This window comes from Podarcis bocagei (genome assembly GCF_964188305.1).
Source record: "Podarcis bocagei genome assembly, chromosome: 9".
In the NCBI taxonomy this organism is placed as follows: domain Eukaryota; kingdom Metazoa; phylum Chordata; class Lepidosauria; order Squamata; family Lacertidae; genus Podarcis; species Podarcis bocagei.
In genome coordinates, this window is record NC_138134.1 from 59,127,431 (window position 1) to 59,145,984 (window position 18,554).

The 18,554-nt window shown below is 42.7% G+C and overlaps 1 protein-coding gene across 4 annotated transcripts in view; it reads left to right on the forward strand.

Moving 5' to 3' along the window:
• EMCN (endomucin) overlaps positions 1 to 18,554 on the forward strand; it is a 40,975-nt gene that overhangs the window by 12,779 nt on the left and 9,642 nt on the right. For all 4 annotated transcript variants that reach the window (XM_081209380.1, XM_081209381.1, XM_081209383.1 and 1 more), the window contains exons 4-10: positions 471 to 524; positions 3,577 to 3,672; positions 7,990 to 8,055; positions 9,706 to 9,813; positions 14,615 to 14,665; positions 15,561 to 15,656; positions 17,155 to 17,179. In XM_081209380.1, the coding sequence (XP_081065506.1) occupies positions 471 to 524; positions 3,577 to 3,672; positions 7,990 to 8,055; positions 9,706 to 9,813; positions 14,615 to 14,665; positions 15,561 to 15,656; positions 17,155 to 17,179 (496 nt within the window). The remainder of the gene's footprint in view (positions 1 to 470; positions 525 to 3,576; positions 3,673 to 7,989; positions 8,056 to 9,705; positions 9,814 to 14,614; positions 14,666 to 15,560; positions 15,657 to 17,154; positions 17,180 to 18,554) is intronic.

The window sequence follows — 18,554 nt, forward strand, 5'->3', positions numbered from 1 at the left end:
AATCATGATTTGTGTGCAGGAGTAGCTTGTCCCTCAAGTATCATGGTATGAAGACCTTTACTTCTCAAATAAAGTACAGCGAAATTGAAGGGTATTGTAACTTCAGAGGCCAATAAAAATTGTCAAATGCCTGGCTGAGCTCAGGAAGAGAATAGATTTTATTTTATTTTTTAAAAGGTATATTAAAGCAGTAAAGACACAGCGGTTTCATATACCAAAACCGCTCTCTTCATCTCCGAATACAAGCACAAAAGGGACAGGCAATGCTGCGAGATGGAACATTTGGCATGGTATATTTGAAATATGCTTTCAGGTAACTTTTATTTGAAATGCAGCATATATTGCCATGAGATATTACCGTGTTCCAAAAGACCATCGGTCAACATATCTGAACCTTCTCCTTTCCCTCAAGCAGACTAGGTTGTTTTTAATAATAAAACTCATTTTGCTTTACCTTACCCTTCTCATAGCAAGCCAAGAAACCTCTTCCTCTTCCACGACCACAAGCAAAGCTGAAACTGCAGGTAATTTCTTCAACATTTGAATTATTTTTTTTGCATGTGATTTTCTTCTTCTAGCTTCTGCTCTTTGATTAATCCATATCAGATGCTTTCCGCATGGGGTGCTGCACATAAAACCCTGTTTCACTGTGAAAGTGAGTTACAGTGAAGTTTGAAGAACGCATTCTATATCTTGGCCACATCTGCACCATACATTTAAAGCACTCCTACACCACTTTAACAGTTCCAAAGAATTATGGGAGCTGTAGCTCGTTAAGGGTGCTAAGACCCCTCCTGCCCTACCAGAGGTACCATTTCCAGTTGCCTGGGAAGCAAGATTGATTGTTAAACCACTCTGGAAACTATACACCTATGAAGAGAATAGGGTTTCCTAATGACTCTCATCATCTTTAGCAAACAGCAGCTTCCAGGATCCTTTGGGGGAAATCATGACTGTTTAAAGTAGTATAATACTGCTTCAAATGTAGGGTGTGGATGTGGACTTAGATTATGATTAATAATTATTATTATTATTGCTGCTGCTGTTGACCTACAACTCCCATCATTCCCATCCATGCTGGTTACAATGGTCAGGCCTGATGTGGGTTATAGTTCAACAACATCTGTGGAGGGACCCAAGCTTAGACAGTTGTCAGGATTTGGGGATATGGCTCTCCCCCCCCATTGGCCGTGGATAAGCAGGACAAAGCTAAAAGAGTCACTTACCATTTAAAGAGTCTTTAATGATCACAGCAAAACAACACAGCCATTCTCGGAATGAAGGTGTTCCAATTAAGGTTTATACCCACTTTCCCCCTTGTCACTTCCGCTTCTTACAACCTGATCTCACAACCACTGTGCTTTTTGTGTAGCCACTTTATCTTCTCTCATTGACCTTGGACTGATAGGCTGGACACTTTCCAGCGAAAGAGAGTCTGTTAGCCCTCTCTCTTCCTGTTCTTCTTTACTTAGCTGTTCAACACCCCCCCCCCAGTTCTTCCCAACTTTTGTCTTCAGAACTATGCCCCTCTGCAAACCACTGTTCCAAATCTGTACTGTTCCATTGCTCCTGGGCAGCTTCTGGATCCTGGGCAGGAGCAGTGGGAGGGGGAGGCTCCCACCATTCCTCATCAGAGCTGTACTCCTCAGCCTGGTCTCTGACAACAGTATTGTAGGCAGTACTGTGCATGAGAGGACTGTGGTCTGACTTACTTGGAATAAGCTCATTTCCTGAACTAAGCAGATCCGGGGCCGGCTGGGAAACCTACCTGAGAAAACCCAATGCAATATGGTTGAAAGGTAGGATATAATTGAGATGGTGTATTTATTTACTAGTATAAAATGTGTTCATCCTGACTTTCGATATCAGGGTGGTGCAGAGCATTAAACAAAAACAAACAAGCAACAGCAAACCAGCTAGAACTTGCACAGTTAAGGCTGAAATCCTATGCAGACTTGCCTGGGAATATGTCCCGCTTAGCTTATAGGATTGTACTGTAAATCAGTAAAATCTATTAAAATTTTACGTTTAATATCTAAATGATAGTGGGGTTGGTACTAGGTGGAGCCCTTTGGGGAGGCCATTCGGTAACTGGGCTACCACTGCTAATCAAGCCCTCTTCTTTTTAGATGATCTTCATACTTTTGATGAGAATATTTGGCTCAACCCTATCATTTTAGTTGACTTTCCCAGTATCTTCTTCTGTTCTGAGTCTTAGACACTTAACGCTGCTAGCATAAGAAGGGAATGGAGCTACACACACACGCACACACCCCAGTTTAAAGGGAAAGCATGCACTGGCATCCGGAACAGTGTGGTAGTAAAAAAGCAAATCATGTTTGGAATGATTTCCTCAGAGTGCCATTTACTCTTCTTGAAGTGATTAATTCTGTGCCACTGTCTACGAGTGAGGCTGTGTTTTCCCTTTGAAGAGCTGCACTCTGATGAAGGTGAACACTTTTTTCATTTTCGAAAACGCTTTAGCGGCATTTGCTAATTCATTTTTTGCAACTCCTCTGCAACGTAAGTGGGTAATAATATCATCATTCCTGCTTTATAGAGAAGCCCAGAGCTATTGCAAGAGTCAGCGACAGAAAAAGAGGGCAAAAATGGAAGCTGTAGATGGAGGTAGCTTTCTCAATAGCTCTGACTTCAAAGCTGCTCTACTGTTTATGTGGGTATTTAAAACAATTAGTTTTTTAATCATGGGGGGTGGGGGAATGCTATGAATCAATGAACACCCATATAATATGGGCACAATTTACTGCTTCCCCCCTCAAATTAAAATCCCCATATGCTTTCTAGAACATGTAAACAGTGATTTCATCATGTGGAGTTGAAATCATAGAGCACCTGACTGTGCAAAGCTTTAATAGAAATGGAGATTTAGGAAAGCAGCATTTTCCATTCCATTCTGTAATTGCCACATGCAGCACTGCTCCCATTCCACAGCAGTTCCATCTTCTGCCCAAAACTATGCTATTCATGTCAGCTTAAGGGAAGAAGTCCCTGAGAAGCATCCTGCAACAGAAATAAAGCACGTCATCAACAAGGAGTGGGTGAAGTTGGTCCATTGTGGCAAAATTACATAACTTACATGATTTACATTGGGTGGCATTCAGCTAAGTTTACACAGGGAAGACCTATTGAAATGAATGAACATGACTAATGAAATAATGAACATGAATGTGTGGACACCGTCAATTTTCACTCCCAGTTTCATTTTCATGTGAATTTTCTGACATCTCTACAGGGCAACAAAAATTAGACCTGAATTCCTTGTTCTTTCTCTTTGGACAATATTTCTGTCTGTGACAAGGATGTTTATATAGTCTCAGGTATAGCCACAGGAAGTGAATAATCACACATCTGGATCAACAGGAGTGTCATTTACATATGCAGACAATGGCTTGGAGCTGCATCAGGAACACGGAAAGTAAACAGCATGGAATGCTGGGAGTTCTGTTGTCTTTTCATAAGCAGTGTTAGCAATAAACCATAAGTGTGTCGCAGATCGGCTATGTTTATTTGGCAGAGGAAGAGTAACAGAAAAAAAAAGTGTGTTCATTGTTTCAGGTAATACGATGACTACTGCGAATTCTTCAGCAATAGCCCGACCAACACAGGCCTCTGCACATGGGTCACTATCAACACCCAACAACACAGCAAGCTGTAAGTATTGTGTTTCTCTGGCTCACTGGTGAATTCATTGTAAGCCATACCTGAGGGTGAGAAAGGGCCACCATGGCTGTGAAGTAGGGCATTGGTTTGTGGTGAAAGTTTTGACTCACTGATGGAGCACATACATTGCACGCCAAAGCCTCCCAGGTTCAATTCCCCAGAATTTGCAAGAGACTCCTATGTGAAATCTTGGAAATCTGCTACCAATAGACCATAAAAGGTAAAGGGACCCCTGACCATTAGGTCCAGTCGCGGACGACTCTGGGGTTGCGGCACTCATCTCGCTTTATTGGCCGAGGGAGCCGGCGTACAGCTTCTGGGTCATGTGGCCAGCATGACTAAGCCACTTCTGGCAAACCAGAGCAGCGCATGGAAACGCCGTTTACCTTCCCGCTGGAGCGATACCTATGTATCTACTTGCAATTTGATGTGCTTTCGAACTGCTAGGTTGGCAGGAGCAGGGACCGAGCAACAGGAGCTCACCCTGTCACGGGGATTTGAACCGCCAACCTTCTGATCGGCAAGCCCTAGGCTCTGTGGTTTAACCCACAGCGTCACCCCCGTTCCACCAATAGACCATACTGAGCTAGTTTAACCAATGATCTAACTTGGTACAAGGCAGTTTTTGATGTAGATCCACACCAGCTTAAAGTCTGCCCACCCCTGCAGTAAACCAGCATATTAATTGATGATGCTATCATTCTACAATATTTCCAGAGGGGTAACTATGGTAATCTGCTGCAGCAGGAACAACAAAGAGGTCTGTGGCACATTAGCAATAAATCTGTTAGATCCTTAACACACTGCAAGACTCTTATTCATGGTAGGCAGAAAAATGATGATGACAGACAGACAGTGTTGTATCTGCTCGCAAACTGCTCTCTGCAATGTCTCCACTGAACACATCTTGAGGAATAAGGTCATAGACCTGCATATGTAATTTTACAATCTATTGATACTTCATATATTTCAAAATAAATAGAGGAGAAGGAGAAATACTGGACTGGATATTACTTTTGTAGGGCAGTTAGTGGCATAATTCATATGAAGCAATGTTGTGGAACCCCTCTGTCCCCTAGATTTTGGAGAAAGGTAAAATGGCAAGGGATCCAATTTCAAATCTCCACTGTCTCTTCTGTTTTTGGCCCTCAGTCTTGGGGATCAAGTGATAAAAAACCCAATTTTCTTGCACATGGTGCATCAGGCTAGATGAAGACATTTTATTTGGCTTCTGAGCAGTTCTTTTGGGTCCACAGCTCAACTTTCAACACCTAAGCCTCTCTGAATATGAAAGGCCCCTAATGAAGGGGAAAGTCTGACCCTTCGGTTCTTTGTAGAAGGTCATGCCAGTTGACTCTCGCATAACTCAAGCATAGCTACCGTCAGCCTTCTGCATAAGGGTGTCTTATGGGGAAACTGTGGCTCTCCAGATTTTGTTGGACTCCAACTTCCATCAGCCCCAGTCAACATAGCCAATGTTCAGGGCTGAAGGGAGCAAGGCCGGCCCACTCATGAGGTAAGGTGAGGTGACTGCCTCAGGCGGCAGCATCCACCAGTGCAGCAAATCCTAGTGTTGATTTTTCTTCCCCTCTTGTTCCTGATGTAAATATTCCCTCACCCCTTCTTCCCTGGTGGGGAGGGGGTGCCATTTTAGGGATTGCCTCAGGCGCAAAAATGTCTTGGGCCTGCCTTTGATGGAAGATGTAGCCCAACCAAATCTGGAGGGCCACAGGTTCCCCATCCTTGCTTTAGTTTGTGAATGTGTCCATTATTATGGATACTGTAGACATTAAAAAAAAAATGTACCCATAAATAATTGCACACAAAGGCATCTCAATTAGTCTTTGGATGCACATCTTTTATTTTATACTTACCTACAGCACTAAAATACTGAACTGTCTGTCTCTGCTGTTACTGCACCAAATGAAGATTTGCTGATGTAGAACTGATGCTGTAGGCTATGAAGAAGCTTTTGCTTTTGTTTTGCTTTTGTTGTTCCACTTTATAGCAGAAGTCCTAATGGATAGAAACAAACCAAAACGAAAAGCCCACAAATGTGACTCCTTTTCTTTTAGGTCATGGAGAAGTTCCTCACTTGAGGGTATCCATAGAACACAACCACCTATAATTAACCTGTACTGAAAGCTAAAGCTTGTGGCATGTAAGGAAAAGCTAATAAGCAAAGGCAGGCCTGTCTCTACAGCTTAATTCATGGTAATGCCCTGAATGAATACTGGAAGTTGACTACTTCCTTGCCCATAGTAGACCAACCTAGAACAATACCATTGATGATGGTTTTTACGATCAGCTTCAAAGCTGAGCTTCTCCACCCATTCCAAGTGATTTCCTCAAGGGGTTTCGAGAAGAGGACAATGGCAGACGAGGCCTACCATGCCCATGAACTGCTTGTAAGCTTCCCACTAGCATCTGGTTGGCCACTGTAGAAAAAGGATGCTAGATAGGAATTTGGTCTAATCCAGCAGACCTTTTCCTGGGTTCTTCACATTTATTTTGCACTAACATTGCGGAAAACAGCTGTAGAAAAGACCTGGGAGTGCTGCAGCATTTGGATTAGCAAAGGCGTAAAAGTTGTTGCTCACAGAACTACACACTTTCCAGCAACCATAAAGACAGCTCTCAGGATTCTTTGGGGAAAGTCATGTGTTTTACACGTACGGTGTATATGCAGCCTCAGTCAGCACTGTGCAAGTGTTGGGCAGCTGCTGACTATTCACCCCTTCTGGCATCAGCAAACCACCCCGCCCCCCCAGATCAGCTCGCAGCAGTCAGTGGTTTCTTCTTTTAAAAAAATAACTGTGTCACTACTAGTCAGGATAAACAGAACAGTCTGTTTCTGGCCTTTCAGTTTCAGGTGGGTTCATTCGTAAGACCTACTTCATACCAATTTGGGACTCTTCTAAAAATGTACCAAAGCCATTTTTTAGATACGTATCAATGCATTTTATCTCAATATATACCTTTCCATATGCATTTTATCCTAAAACACTTTTTAAAGATGAATTTGACACTTTTCGTTGTCTGGAACAGCATTGTGACATTCGGAGGAGTGCAGAAATTGAAGAATAGTTGCATTCTTATCAGTGTATTAATCCAGATGAGGTGAATTAGGCCAGTATGCCCCATGATTGTAAAATGAAGGGCGGGATAAAAGTGTACCAACTAAATAATTAAACAGGCATCAAAGGAAATCCTCCTCCTTCCCTATCTGCCTGCCCCCAATAGCTTGAGCACTCCCTCGGGTAATAAAAGCTACTGATAGTCTGAAGAGGGATTGGCAGATTTTGCTGTGGGAAGATGTGCTTTGCAGCATATCTAAGTCTCTCCTCTGAAAATCAGAATTTCAAACCAAGGCATTCCTGGCCCTTTTTTCTTTTATATAACTTTATATTCTAGGCTTTATATTTTCTAGGTTGGTCCTGCCAATCTAGCAGTTTGAAAGCACGTCAAAGTACAAGTAGATAAATAGGTACCACTCTGGCGGGAAGGTAAACAGCGTTTCTGTGCACTGCTCTGGTTCGCCAGAAGCGGCTTAGTCATGCTGGCCACATGACCCGGAAGCTGTACGTTGGCTCCCTCGGCCACTAAAGCAAGATGAGTGCCGCAACCCCAGAGTCGGTCACGACTGGACCTAATGGTCAGGGGTCCCTTTACCTTTACCTATGGAATGACGTTCTTCAGGTATTCAGACACTGTGGTACTTAGAACAAAACACCCCAAAGATAATCCCACCCTCTGCACACCCAGCTGATCTCTGTATTCTGCAGAAGATGGCATCATACAACTAGCATTTCATTGTGAGGTCCATTGTCAAGTGCCAGAATCAGGCCTTTATTGCGCCTACTCTTTGAAATTCACAGCATCAGATAACCTCCATCCCTATTGTCTGTCTGGGAACTTGTTGAAAATCTTCCTCTTTTAACATGATTTTTTCAAATCATTCATTGTTCATTTAATTGATTTTCAAATTGTTGTTTAAATTGATTTTTTCCCTAAATTGCTTTTATATGTTTCATGAATGTTTTTATTGTATTGTAAATCGTCTCAAGAAGCCTCTTGGGAAGTGATTCATAAATGAAATAAATAACTATTAATAATAATAATAATAATAATAATAATAATAATAGGCACAGTTTTAAAGAAAAAGATGCAGGGACCTAAGGATGTTGAGACAACAGCTCTGCAGGATTACTCTGGTTTTCCCCACACTTGCATACTGATTATTCCTTTGACAAATATGTTTTGAGAACAGCAGTTAACACACTGTCATTTATCTTATCAAAATATCAGCAGGGACAGCTGAATCACCAGCACCGAGCTCTGTGACTTCATCTCACTTGGCTCTAACAACTCCTGGTAAGACATCCCCTTTATAATCTAATTCATAATCAACTGTTGACAACTGGCCCATTAAACAATTATATGACTGTATTATAGCAGCGGTTTTGCTTCTGTGCTGCGAAGTTGAGTAAAGCTTCAGTTTCCTCGCAGTAGATGCAGGCAGAGGTTTTTTTATGGTTGATTTTTCCCTGTAGCTTCTGGTTGTCGGGTAAACTCAATGAAAGGCTTGCAGGGGATGAGTCCAAGGAAAAGCATCTCCCAGCATGCTCCAGGGAACAAACAGAATAACCTTTCAGGGGATGCTGTCCTTTCGGTCGGTTTTGGGGCATCCATGTGCCTTCCTTTGCAGAGGTGAGTGCTCTGCTTGAAAAGCCATCCAGTCCCAAGCCTGGTTTAAATTGCCCACCAGCAGCTGTCATCAGGACAGGGGACTAAATAGGCACCCAGGTCACTATCCTCCCTGCTGTGATGAGATGTATTGCATTAAAAAAAAAGACTATTTCTAACTTTGCACCCATAAAACAAAGCAGCATGCGCACAATTTATGAAAAGCTGTGCTTTTTTATGGATAATGCATTTTCTGATTCCCACCCCATCCCCAATGCATAAGCATCCATACTGGTTGACAAACCTAAACTATATATAGACCAATGCTCTACCTTGGTATAAGGCAAGTTTCTTCTGTTCATATGTCATCTTGCAGCAGCCCTTGGGAAGGCTACACCTTTTGTCCTGGCATGTTGCTACAAAGCATGATGAGGCAGGGAAGAGATAGGGTTATCTCCCCTCCTCCCCTCTCCCAATGTGCCATGACTACTCCCACCAGCCAGATAAGTAGAGGAAAATGTTCTACAGATGGGAGCTGGTGGGGAAGTTCTTTTAGGAAGGTAGTTGTGGCGTTTGCCCTCCTAGGTGTGTGACGTCATACTGGGTTCATAAGGAAAGGGTTAACTAATTGTAAAATGACTAACCAATGGGAACCCAAGGGACAGAGTTAACTGTGTATAAGATTTAAGCACAGATGGGTTTTTTGGAGGAGTTAGAGTTAGGGTGGTTGAAAAAACAGTCTGGAATTAGAAGAGACAGGGAAAATAAGTCTGTGGGTTGGGCTAGTCTGGTGTGAGAGAGTGAGAGAATTTGTTAAGAGGAGTCAGTCAAGCAGTTGAGATAATCAGTCGGAAGGTATTAGGAAGGTATAGGCCGGTAAAGAAACTAAGGTTAAGATACTGACAGGAATATTATCTGAGAAACTATAAACTTGTTAATGTTTGTACAATAAACTTGGTGGGGGGGTTTTGGTTCACTTTTAACAACTGTCTGGACTCAGTGTTTTACCAGAGAGTAACTGGTTGGTGGCAGCGGGGAAGCGAGCACAGTGGTGGCACAGGGATCAATAGACCGTTAAACATCTGGGGACCCTGTGTGATCGCCACAATGGTGGACTGGCAAAGAGGGGATTCACCTCTACCCTGCCCCTCCGGATTCACTTCCACACTATCTCACCAGATCTCTCAGTGTCTTATAAAAAGTCTGGAATGGGCACTCAGAAAGAGAGAGGGAGAGAAACTGCCTTTGTTTCTGACTGCAAGCAGTGCTTCCTACCTAGACAAGAGTCTAAACCTTAGAGTGGTGTTTGTGTTTAACATGAGATTTCCTTCCTTACAGATCAACATAACAAGACAGCGACGACAACAAGGGCACTGCCCAGTGAGAAGGCCACTCAGAGAAGCATACAAGACACGCTTCAAAAAGTAACTGAAGTTCCAACTGAAAGTAAGTAAAGATTGTCTCCTATTTTACCTCCAGACTGCCAGCATTTTGTGGGAGGGATTCCAGCGAATATGGAAAATTTAGCAATTGACATGGGTTAAAGTGCTTTATCCCCCTGGTGCATCAAATTCACTTCAGTTTTGCATGTAGGGAAAGTTGTGGGGTAAATACATTAAAATGTGTGGAATTAATAAATGATTAACAGGAACATCATTCTCCCATTCACACTGTGATTCCACTCCCCTTCCCTTCTTGCTTTGTGGCAAACCATAATTTGATATTATATATACAAAGCAGCAAACTTTCAGCTTGCCCTACAAATCTGAGTTGATAATCGGGACTCATAAATGAGTCACATACGGAGCAGCCAGTCTGGGCTTTAAGTTCTTGAGATCTTCTACTTTTGTCCTTTTTTCATTACAGTGGTGCCTCGCAAGACGAAATTAATTCGTTCCGCAAGTTTTTTCTTCTTGCGAGTTTTTCGTCTTGCGATGCACGGTTTCCCATAGGAATGCATTGAAAATCAATTAATGCGTTCCTATGGAAACCGCCTTCAGACCAGGTCCGGGGACAGTCTGTCCCCCGACCTCATCTGAAGGCTGGGGGGGGGACAAGGGCTTTTCTTCCCACCCCCAGCATTTTAAAAAAACCCGGGACAGCAGAGGACTTCTCCGCTGTCCGGGGCGATCTTAAAATGCTGGCGGGCGGCATTTTAAAATCGCCCGGGACAGCGGAGGACTTCTCCGCTGTCCGGGGCGATGTAAAAGCCCCTGGGAAGGCAGGCAGGGGGGACAAAGACTTTTGCCCCCCGCCCGCCTCCAGAAGAGGTCCTGGACCTCTTCTGAAGGCGGGCGGGGCGAAAGTCTTTGCTCCCCACCGCCTGCCTTCCAAAGCCGTCCGGGACAGCGGAGAAATGTGCTGCCTTTCTCCGCTCTCCCGGGAAGGCAGGCAGGGGGGAGCAAAGACTTTCGCCCCCCGCCCGCCTTCAGAAGAGGTCCTGGACCTCTTCTGAAGGCGGGCGGGGGGCGAAAGTCTTTGCTCCCCCCCGCCTGCCTTCAAAAGCCGTCCGCGATAGCGGGAAGCGCTTCCCTGCTATCCCGGACTGCTTTTAAAATGCTGGCGGTGGGGAGCAAAGCCTTTCGGCCCCCGCCGGCCTTCCTGGACCTCTTCTGAAGGCCGGAGGAGGGGAAAGGCTTTGCTCCCCACCACCAGCATTTAAAAGAGGTCCCCGGAGATTTCCCTATGGGCTTTCTTCTTGCGAAGCAAGCCCATAGGGAAATTCGTCTTGCGAAGCCAGAAAACCCTTTCGTCTTGCGGGTTTTCCGTCTTGCGAGGCATTCGTCTTGCGGGGTACCACTGTATTGAATTTCTATCCCACCCTTCCGCCCCCAGGAGCCCAGGGCAGAAAACAGAAACACAAAAACAAAGCAAAAACATTTTAACACTGTAAAAACAATTTAAAATCTGTTACAGTTTAAAACATCTAAAAATAGTTACAGTTAAAAATATTCTTCCATCCAACAGTCTTAGGGGTGCCACCAAATGCCGGGGTAAACAGGAATGTTTTCAAATGCCTCCTGAAAGCTCCAGGTGTTCAGGATAAAGGACCTTTCCCGCAGTGGGTTCATTTGTAACCACTTTCAGCAGGCTTTATTTCTATAATTTGGAGAATTGGGAAGTTTAGAACAACATACGTATGTGTCATTTTTTAAAAATGAAAAAGTGTAGATCTTGTTTGAGCTCCTCCACCTCCAAATTACAAAACATACTTTGTGTATTTTAGCATCCCCTTTGAGCAATCAGTCAGGAGCGTACTTGAGCTTAGCTTCATTTGGTTGCCATCCAAAAAGGAAGGGGGGAAAGAAACAAACGGAAGAAGACTGCAGTTGTTTAGTCAAAGGGCCATTTGAGGACACAATGGAGGGAGGATGGTTTGGGGTCTCTGTCTCCCATGCCATCTGCTGGTCTGTTAACCACCTGCTAGAATGAGGCAAGGCAGCAATGCAAAAAAGAAGGGGGAAAGAGAGGCTTTCTCTCTCCCCGCTTCATAGCTCATTGCCCAACAACAACTTATTCCAGACAATATTGCCCTCCTCGTTTTTCAGTAATGAGTCTGGAAGTCTTCCCAGATTCTTTTTATAGGGCAGCTGCCCCTCTAAACTCACAGCCCCCAAAGGAGTGTGAGGTTGACATGGAAGAGGCATAGAACAAGTTCAATAAGTCTGCCAATCATTGTCAATTTCTTGGGCTTTCTATAGCGATGACTGATGCGGTGCAAATTGCTCATTAAAGGCAAACTGAAAACCATGATACTGTTGACCAGATATGCCTAACAGCACAAGAATATAAACAGCAGCTTGAGATTACTTGTCCATCTAGATAAGCACAGTAGTGCTTATTCTGACTGATGGCAACAGTCTGGTGGCTACAGGAGATCCTTTAAGTCAGGTCTGGAGAACATTTGGACTTCCAGATGTTGCTCAACTACAACCAACTTCAGCCCTAGCAAGCATGGCCAATGACGGGGGGTGATGGGAGTTGTGATTCAGCAACACATGGAGGGCCAAATGTCCCCTTCACCTACTCTGTGTGACCTCTGGAGATACCAACAATTTAACCTGTAGCTTTATAGCAAGGGTGGGGAGAGTTTTTGCAGCCCAAGGATTGGACTTCCCCTTGGTCAGCCCATCAGGGGAACATGGCAGTGGCCAAGACAACAGTGAATGTGGCCAATGTGAGCATTTTAGCTTTTTTCAAGCCTTGTTGCTGAAGGATGGTTACCCATTCCCTCCTCTGCTGCTTTTTCCAGGAAGACCTTCCTTTCCTCTGAAGCTATGAGTATCCTGAAAATGGCTCCATCACACTGCAGTTAGGCTTGGAAAAAGCCTTCCATTGGTTCCAACAGAAGGCTTTCTTCAAGCCTTGTTGCATCAGGGAGGGGCAGATGAGACTGTTGGCTGTGGGAGGAAGGGTGGCAGCAGGAGCTCTCTAAGGCCTGCAAGTTATATAATAATATAATAATAATTTATTATTTATACCTTACCCATCTGGCTGGGGAGACCCAGCCACCCTGGGAGGCTTCCAACAAAGTATTAAAATACAGTGGTTATGTATTTTAGTGATTCCACACCCTTGTTTTACAGGCCATTGCAGACAAAGTTTATGTTCTGCTACCGTGCTATAGGGTATTCAATTCTCGGCCATATGGCAAACTTACCTTTCACAAATGGGGGGAAAGGAAACCCTAGGAATAAATATAATGATCACGATTCACAACAGAATTTATAGTAAGGTTGCAATCCTTTGATATGCCTTATTTTGGTAAATGCTGAAAGAAATATAGGAATTAAAGCATCTCAAAAACTTGGAGGTTAATATGTGGGCTTTTTATTTTTTTAAAAAATCACCTAGGATTCAGATAATAAGGTAAAGGTTAGTGTGGACTGAGAAATGCTATTACTCAAGAAAGAAAGTAAAACAGATGCATTTTTTAGACAATAACATCACCTAGAATGTAGGTTTCTTAAGTGTGTATGAAAATTCAAGAAAACATAATAATGGATGCCAGATTATTTTTCAAATAAATAATATCACATGGTAGGGAGGCAGAAAACTGCTGACCAGCATAAGATTTTGGTTAATTCAATAAGGTTGAACCTGGATCAGCAAAAAATGTAATCTAGTTTTAATGAGACCAGCAATGTCAATGAAGAGGGCTATAACAAAATCCCTGAAAAGCATTAAATAAACCATATACTATTGGTGTGGGGGGGGGGGCGGGGAGAGATCTGTGAAGTTGAGGTACTTGGATTTAATTCAGTCTAAATCTCTTGGAAGCAAATTATATTTAGTTGGCTTAAATTCTAAGCACACAAAATAGAATCAGGGGAGTGAAATTGGGTTATATCCAAGTGGACTGGGCTAATATTTGAGTTATAGATCGTTCCTAGCTTGGGATGGAAAAGAAATTTGATTCAGTTCATATTTAAAACCATATCTACCTCATTTGTTCTTTTTAAAACAACACATGAACTGAAGTACAGCCATCCTTCTTCAAATTTTTCAAGGAAGTTCATCGCTCAAGCAGTATATGTATACTTTAGGGTAAAATGTGCAGACCCATATATTAGTGAAAATAACATGCAAAAATGGGAAAACAGATTTGCAGAAATGTGTACATTAAGCAAAACCAGGGCTTTTTTTCAGCCAGAACTCATTCTAAGAGAAGAAGGGAGGTGTTTATGGCGAGTTACGTCACTTCCTTTTCTTAAAAAAATAGCACTGAGCAAAACTGCGTACAAAAAGGCATCTTTGGGGAGAAATTTGTTACTAAAATGCTGGTGAATTTTCCAAAAATAAGTAAATCGCAAACTACTGTGGATATGTGGAGAACTGACACTGGGAAAATGAGAAGGGAGAGAGGCGGAACCAAAGCAGCTTCTCTTGTCAGAATAGTATCATAATAATTGCTCTTAAGTCTACTGGTGACTTGGAACTGGACAGCAGCGGGATGCGGGGAGATAAGATGGCTGCAGTTGTGTCCATCTAAAGGCAGCCTTGTTTAGGGAAGCTTTTAATGATTAATAGATTATTGTATTTTAGTGTTTGGTTGGAAGCCGCCCAGAGTGGCTGGGGAAACCCAGCCAGATGGGCGGGGTATAAATAAATTATTATTATTATTATTATTATTATTATTATTATTATTATTATTATTATTATTCAGCTGCTAGCTGAATTATTTTTTAAAAAGCAGAAACCATGCAAGTGAATCTTTTACTTTAATCACTATTTTTCTTTCTCGTAGGCAACACTGAAAATGCACACTCCGAAAAACAGGATCACCCCTCTTATACCAGTAAGTACGCTGAGTGTGGTGGTTTCAAGGCAGCTGCCGAAATAAATTTGTCAGCAACTTAACTTCGGTCCTTTATGGACAGTGAACCTAATTACAGAAAGCTGTCTACCTGCCTGCATAAGACCTACCTGCAAGAGTGACAGGCTCTAATGAGAGCAGAACTGACATCGTCTTTCACCCTCTGAGCCCTGAAATTATTCTTGAGGATGGAGGTCAAAGCCTCAGTATCATGCAAGTGATAACCCTGGATCAGGTCATTCTTACAGAGAGCATGAACAGGGGGGATATGTCTGTCCGATAACATCACAAATACAACAGAAATCATAGAGAATAATTAACAAATCATCAGAAAAACAACGTGTGGCATTTGCCTCCTATCAAAGGCAGCAGTTCAGTCCCGGACAAAGAAACCCACATACATACACACACACAAACATAACATAGCATAACAACATAACATAGCATAACAACATAACATAACATGCACACACAATGCAATGCGCACACACAAATTGGAATTTTACTGCAGTTGCTGCTGACACTTTTTTGAAATCTCACCCTTAATTCCCCTAGGGAAAGTGTTATACACCTTTAGGCCTGTCAAGGAAGGGTATATATGGACTCAGGCCTCGCAGCAAGGATATTGCTGTTTACTGCAGAGGCCTTTGGAACCGGGGAGGAAGTCAGGTTATGGTCTTTCATAATGGCTGTAAGCCTGCCACCCAGTGGTTGCACTGGAAAATAGGAAAGCTGGGAAATTAGGTAAGAATTTCCACTGCAGGCACTGTGTAGAAAGTGGTCAGGGCGGAACATGTTTTGCGTGTTTTTTCTTTTAAAAAAGAATCTAAGATGTTGGCATGTATGAATTAAAACAGTTTTTCTCCATTGCATGCAGCCATTATTTTGCCGGTCATCATTGCCTTGATAGTCATATCCCTTTCCGTATTCCTTCTGGTGACTTTGTACAGAATGTGCTCGAAGACAACTCCAGGTATCTATTCAACTTTTAACCAAAAAATAAATAAATATTATTATTATTATTATTGAAAAATATATAAAACGGGTTTGAATTATATTTCCCGTTGTAATTTCAGCTGCAGCATATTTGTTAGAATATTTTTGAACTGATTGGGATTTTTTGCGATTTGTAATCGTGATGTTCAACATGTCGCACTGAGTTCTTGCTTATCCAGCCTAAGCATCATCAACCAGCCTCCTTGCCACAAGAGGGAGCTGTCAGCAGGATTTTGGACAGCCCACGGTTTGCAGAAGAACAGGAAAGGAGTCCAATGAAGACTGAGCATGCTCAGTCTTTGCAGAGTAATGACTGATTGCAGAGGGTAGCTGTACTGCAGAGGGTAGCTAGAATCCCAAACATCAGCTCTATTCACAGCAATATTAAGTTGCAGATCAACATACCCATGACTAAACAAATAACGCTTTGGTCTCCCTTCCCTGGGGGGTTGTCTATATGAGTTTGTATTTTATTCTGTATCTATGTTATGGGTCGTTGGACCGTAATAAAGGTTATACATACATACATACATATATATATATATATATATATATATATACACATATACATATATATATATATATATATATATATATATATATATATATATATATATATATATATTCAGTTGCAAGGGGGAATAGGGGGGATTCAATTCAGTTCACATTTAAAGACGTTTCTGCCTAATTCACACTTTCTGAAACAATATGCAAACCAAAACAGAGCCAGCCTTCAAAATTTACACTTCTCAGAATTTTGCGATGCAGTTCTCCTGCCAAGTAATGTGTACAACAATACATATGTTAGGGTAAAGTGTGTGACAACATGCATAGATTAGGGAAGATAACATACAAAAATGCACTATAAGTATTAGGGGAAATATACTTTGCAACTAATATGTATATTAGGCAAAAGTACATACCAGAAAACAGAAAATAAGGGTGTAACTACTTTTATTCTGAACTTTGATTTGTTTTAACCCACTCTGGGGCTTACTGCTGAAGGCCGGTAATAAATAGAATAAGAATAAGAATAAGAATAAGAAGAAGGAGGAGGAGGAGGAGGAGGAGGAGAAATTTTCACAAAAATGTTTATCTATTTTCATGAGGGCTTTTACAAATCACATTTGTTAACTAATATGGAAAGGTAGAGAACTGAAGATTTGAAACCTGAGGGATTGTGAGAAACTGTAATTCACATATTTACCCATCCGTACTCATAAAAGAGACGGTAGTTAGGCTCCCATTCTTATTGCTCCAGAAATGGCTTACAACTGTATAACCCTAGCAAGTAAATCATTCCTTATTGCCAAATCAGTGAAAGCTCACATTGCATGATTATTCTGATATGCAAGAAAGAGAAAATCCTGGCATGTGAAAGAGTTACATGTGATGGAGAAGACTAGGTAGGAATCTTACTCCCTGACAATTAGCGTTGGGATATCTGTATCATGTGAATTTCCTTCTCCTTTCAGAGAGACAAGAAAACGGAACTGAACAGTAAGTTGTTTTCCTTTTTCCTTTCCTCCCACCCTATGTTAATATAAAGGTGCCTTATGGAAGCAGTCCCTTGAAGGCAGCGAGAGCCAGGATGGTAGCCTCCAGATGCTGTGGGGCTCCCCACACCCATCAGCCCCAGCCAGCATGATGAGAATCGTAGCCTCGCGTTGGCTACCTCTGCCAGGTTTTGAAAATAACTAGGCCATTCTGCCACTAGTTCAGCTATCTTGCAATTCCTGTCCTTGCAACCCAGCCGTGCATGTTCTTCAAATTCAGAAGAACCCCACTGTGGCACTGGCTTTCTGACAGTTTCTTTTGAGATACACATCCGGACTTATCAAGAAGGTCTTGACATCTCTACAGTACATGGTCAGGGTCATTCCCATAAATGAGAGAGAGACGAGAGATTTGCAGAAGTCCGTTCACAAAAATACACTCTGACACGATCCTTCTTGATCTGTGTGCATTGCCTCTTCATATTTGTCACTGTGTGAGAACAAAACACACCTGATGTCTGCACAGATTCATGCAGCTTTATCAGCCTGCCTCCTCTATTCAGTAGCTATCAGCCTCTGTAATAACCAGTGTGGGCTTGTTTGGGAGATAAAACTTCAGAATGAGGGCAGCTGGGAAGATTGATTTCTATCACTCCCCTGACAACACAGAGCCAGGCAACATCTTTCTTCCATAACTGCTTCATGGAATCATGGAGTTGGGATGGTCAACTGCAAATGCAGAAAATTGGCTGCTACAGAATCCCTCAATAGCCTTTTAAAAGGTTATTAAGCCTCTGCTTGAAAACTTCTACCACTCCTGTCTTCCACTGCCTCCCGCAGTTTGGCCAAACTCATGTTAGTAGCTTCGAGAACACTGTCCAACCATCTCGTCCTCTGTCATCCCCTTCTCCTTGTGCCCTCTATCTTTCCCAACATCAGGGTCTTTTCCAGGGAGTCTTCTCTTCTCATGAGGTGGCCAAAGTACTGGAGCCTCAGCTTCAGGATCTGTCATTCCAGTGAGCACTCAGGGCTGATTTCCTTCAGAATGGATAGGTTTGATCTTCTTGCAGTCCATGGGACTCTCAAGAGTCTCTTCTAGCACCATAATTCAAAACCATCAATTCTTCGCCGATCAGTCTTCTTTATGGTCCAACAACAGATAGTGCCAGCTTGTTCTCACTTTGACCCCTATTTATCAGTGTGAATCTTCCTCCCTGTTGAGTTCTAGAAGGCTAAGGAGAAGGAAGTTGACAGCCAGGACCTCTCCACCACCTCACCCTTCCCACCCTCCCTTTCTCCCTCCCAGTAAGCAGCAGTAACTCTGCTGCCAGAAGGTCGTGTGAGCACCACCCTCACAGTCTGCTACAGCAGCCTCAGGA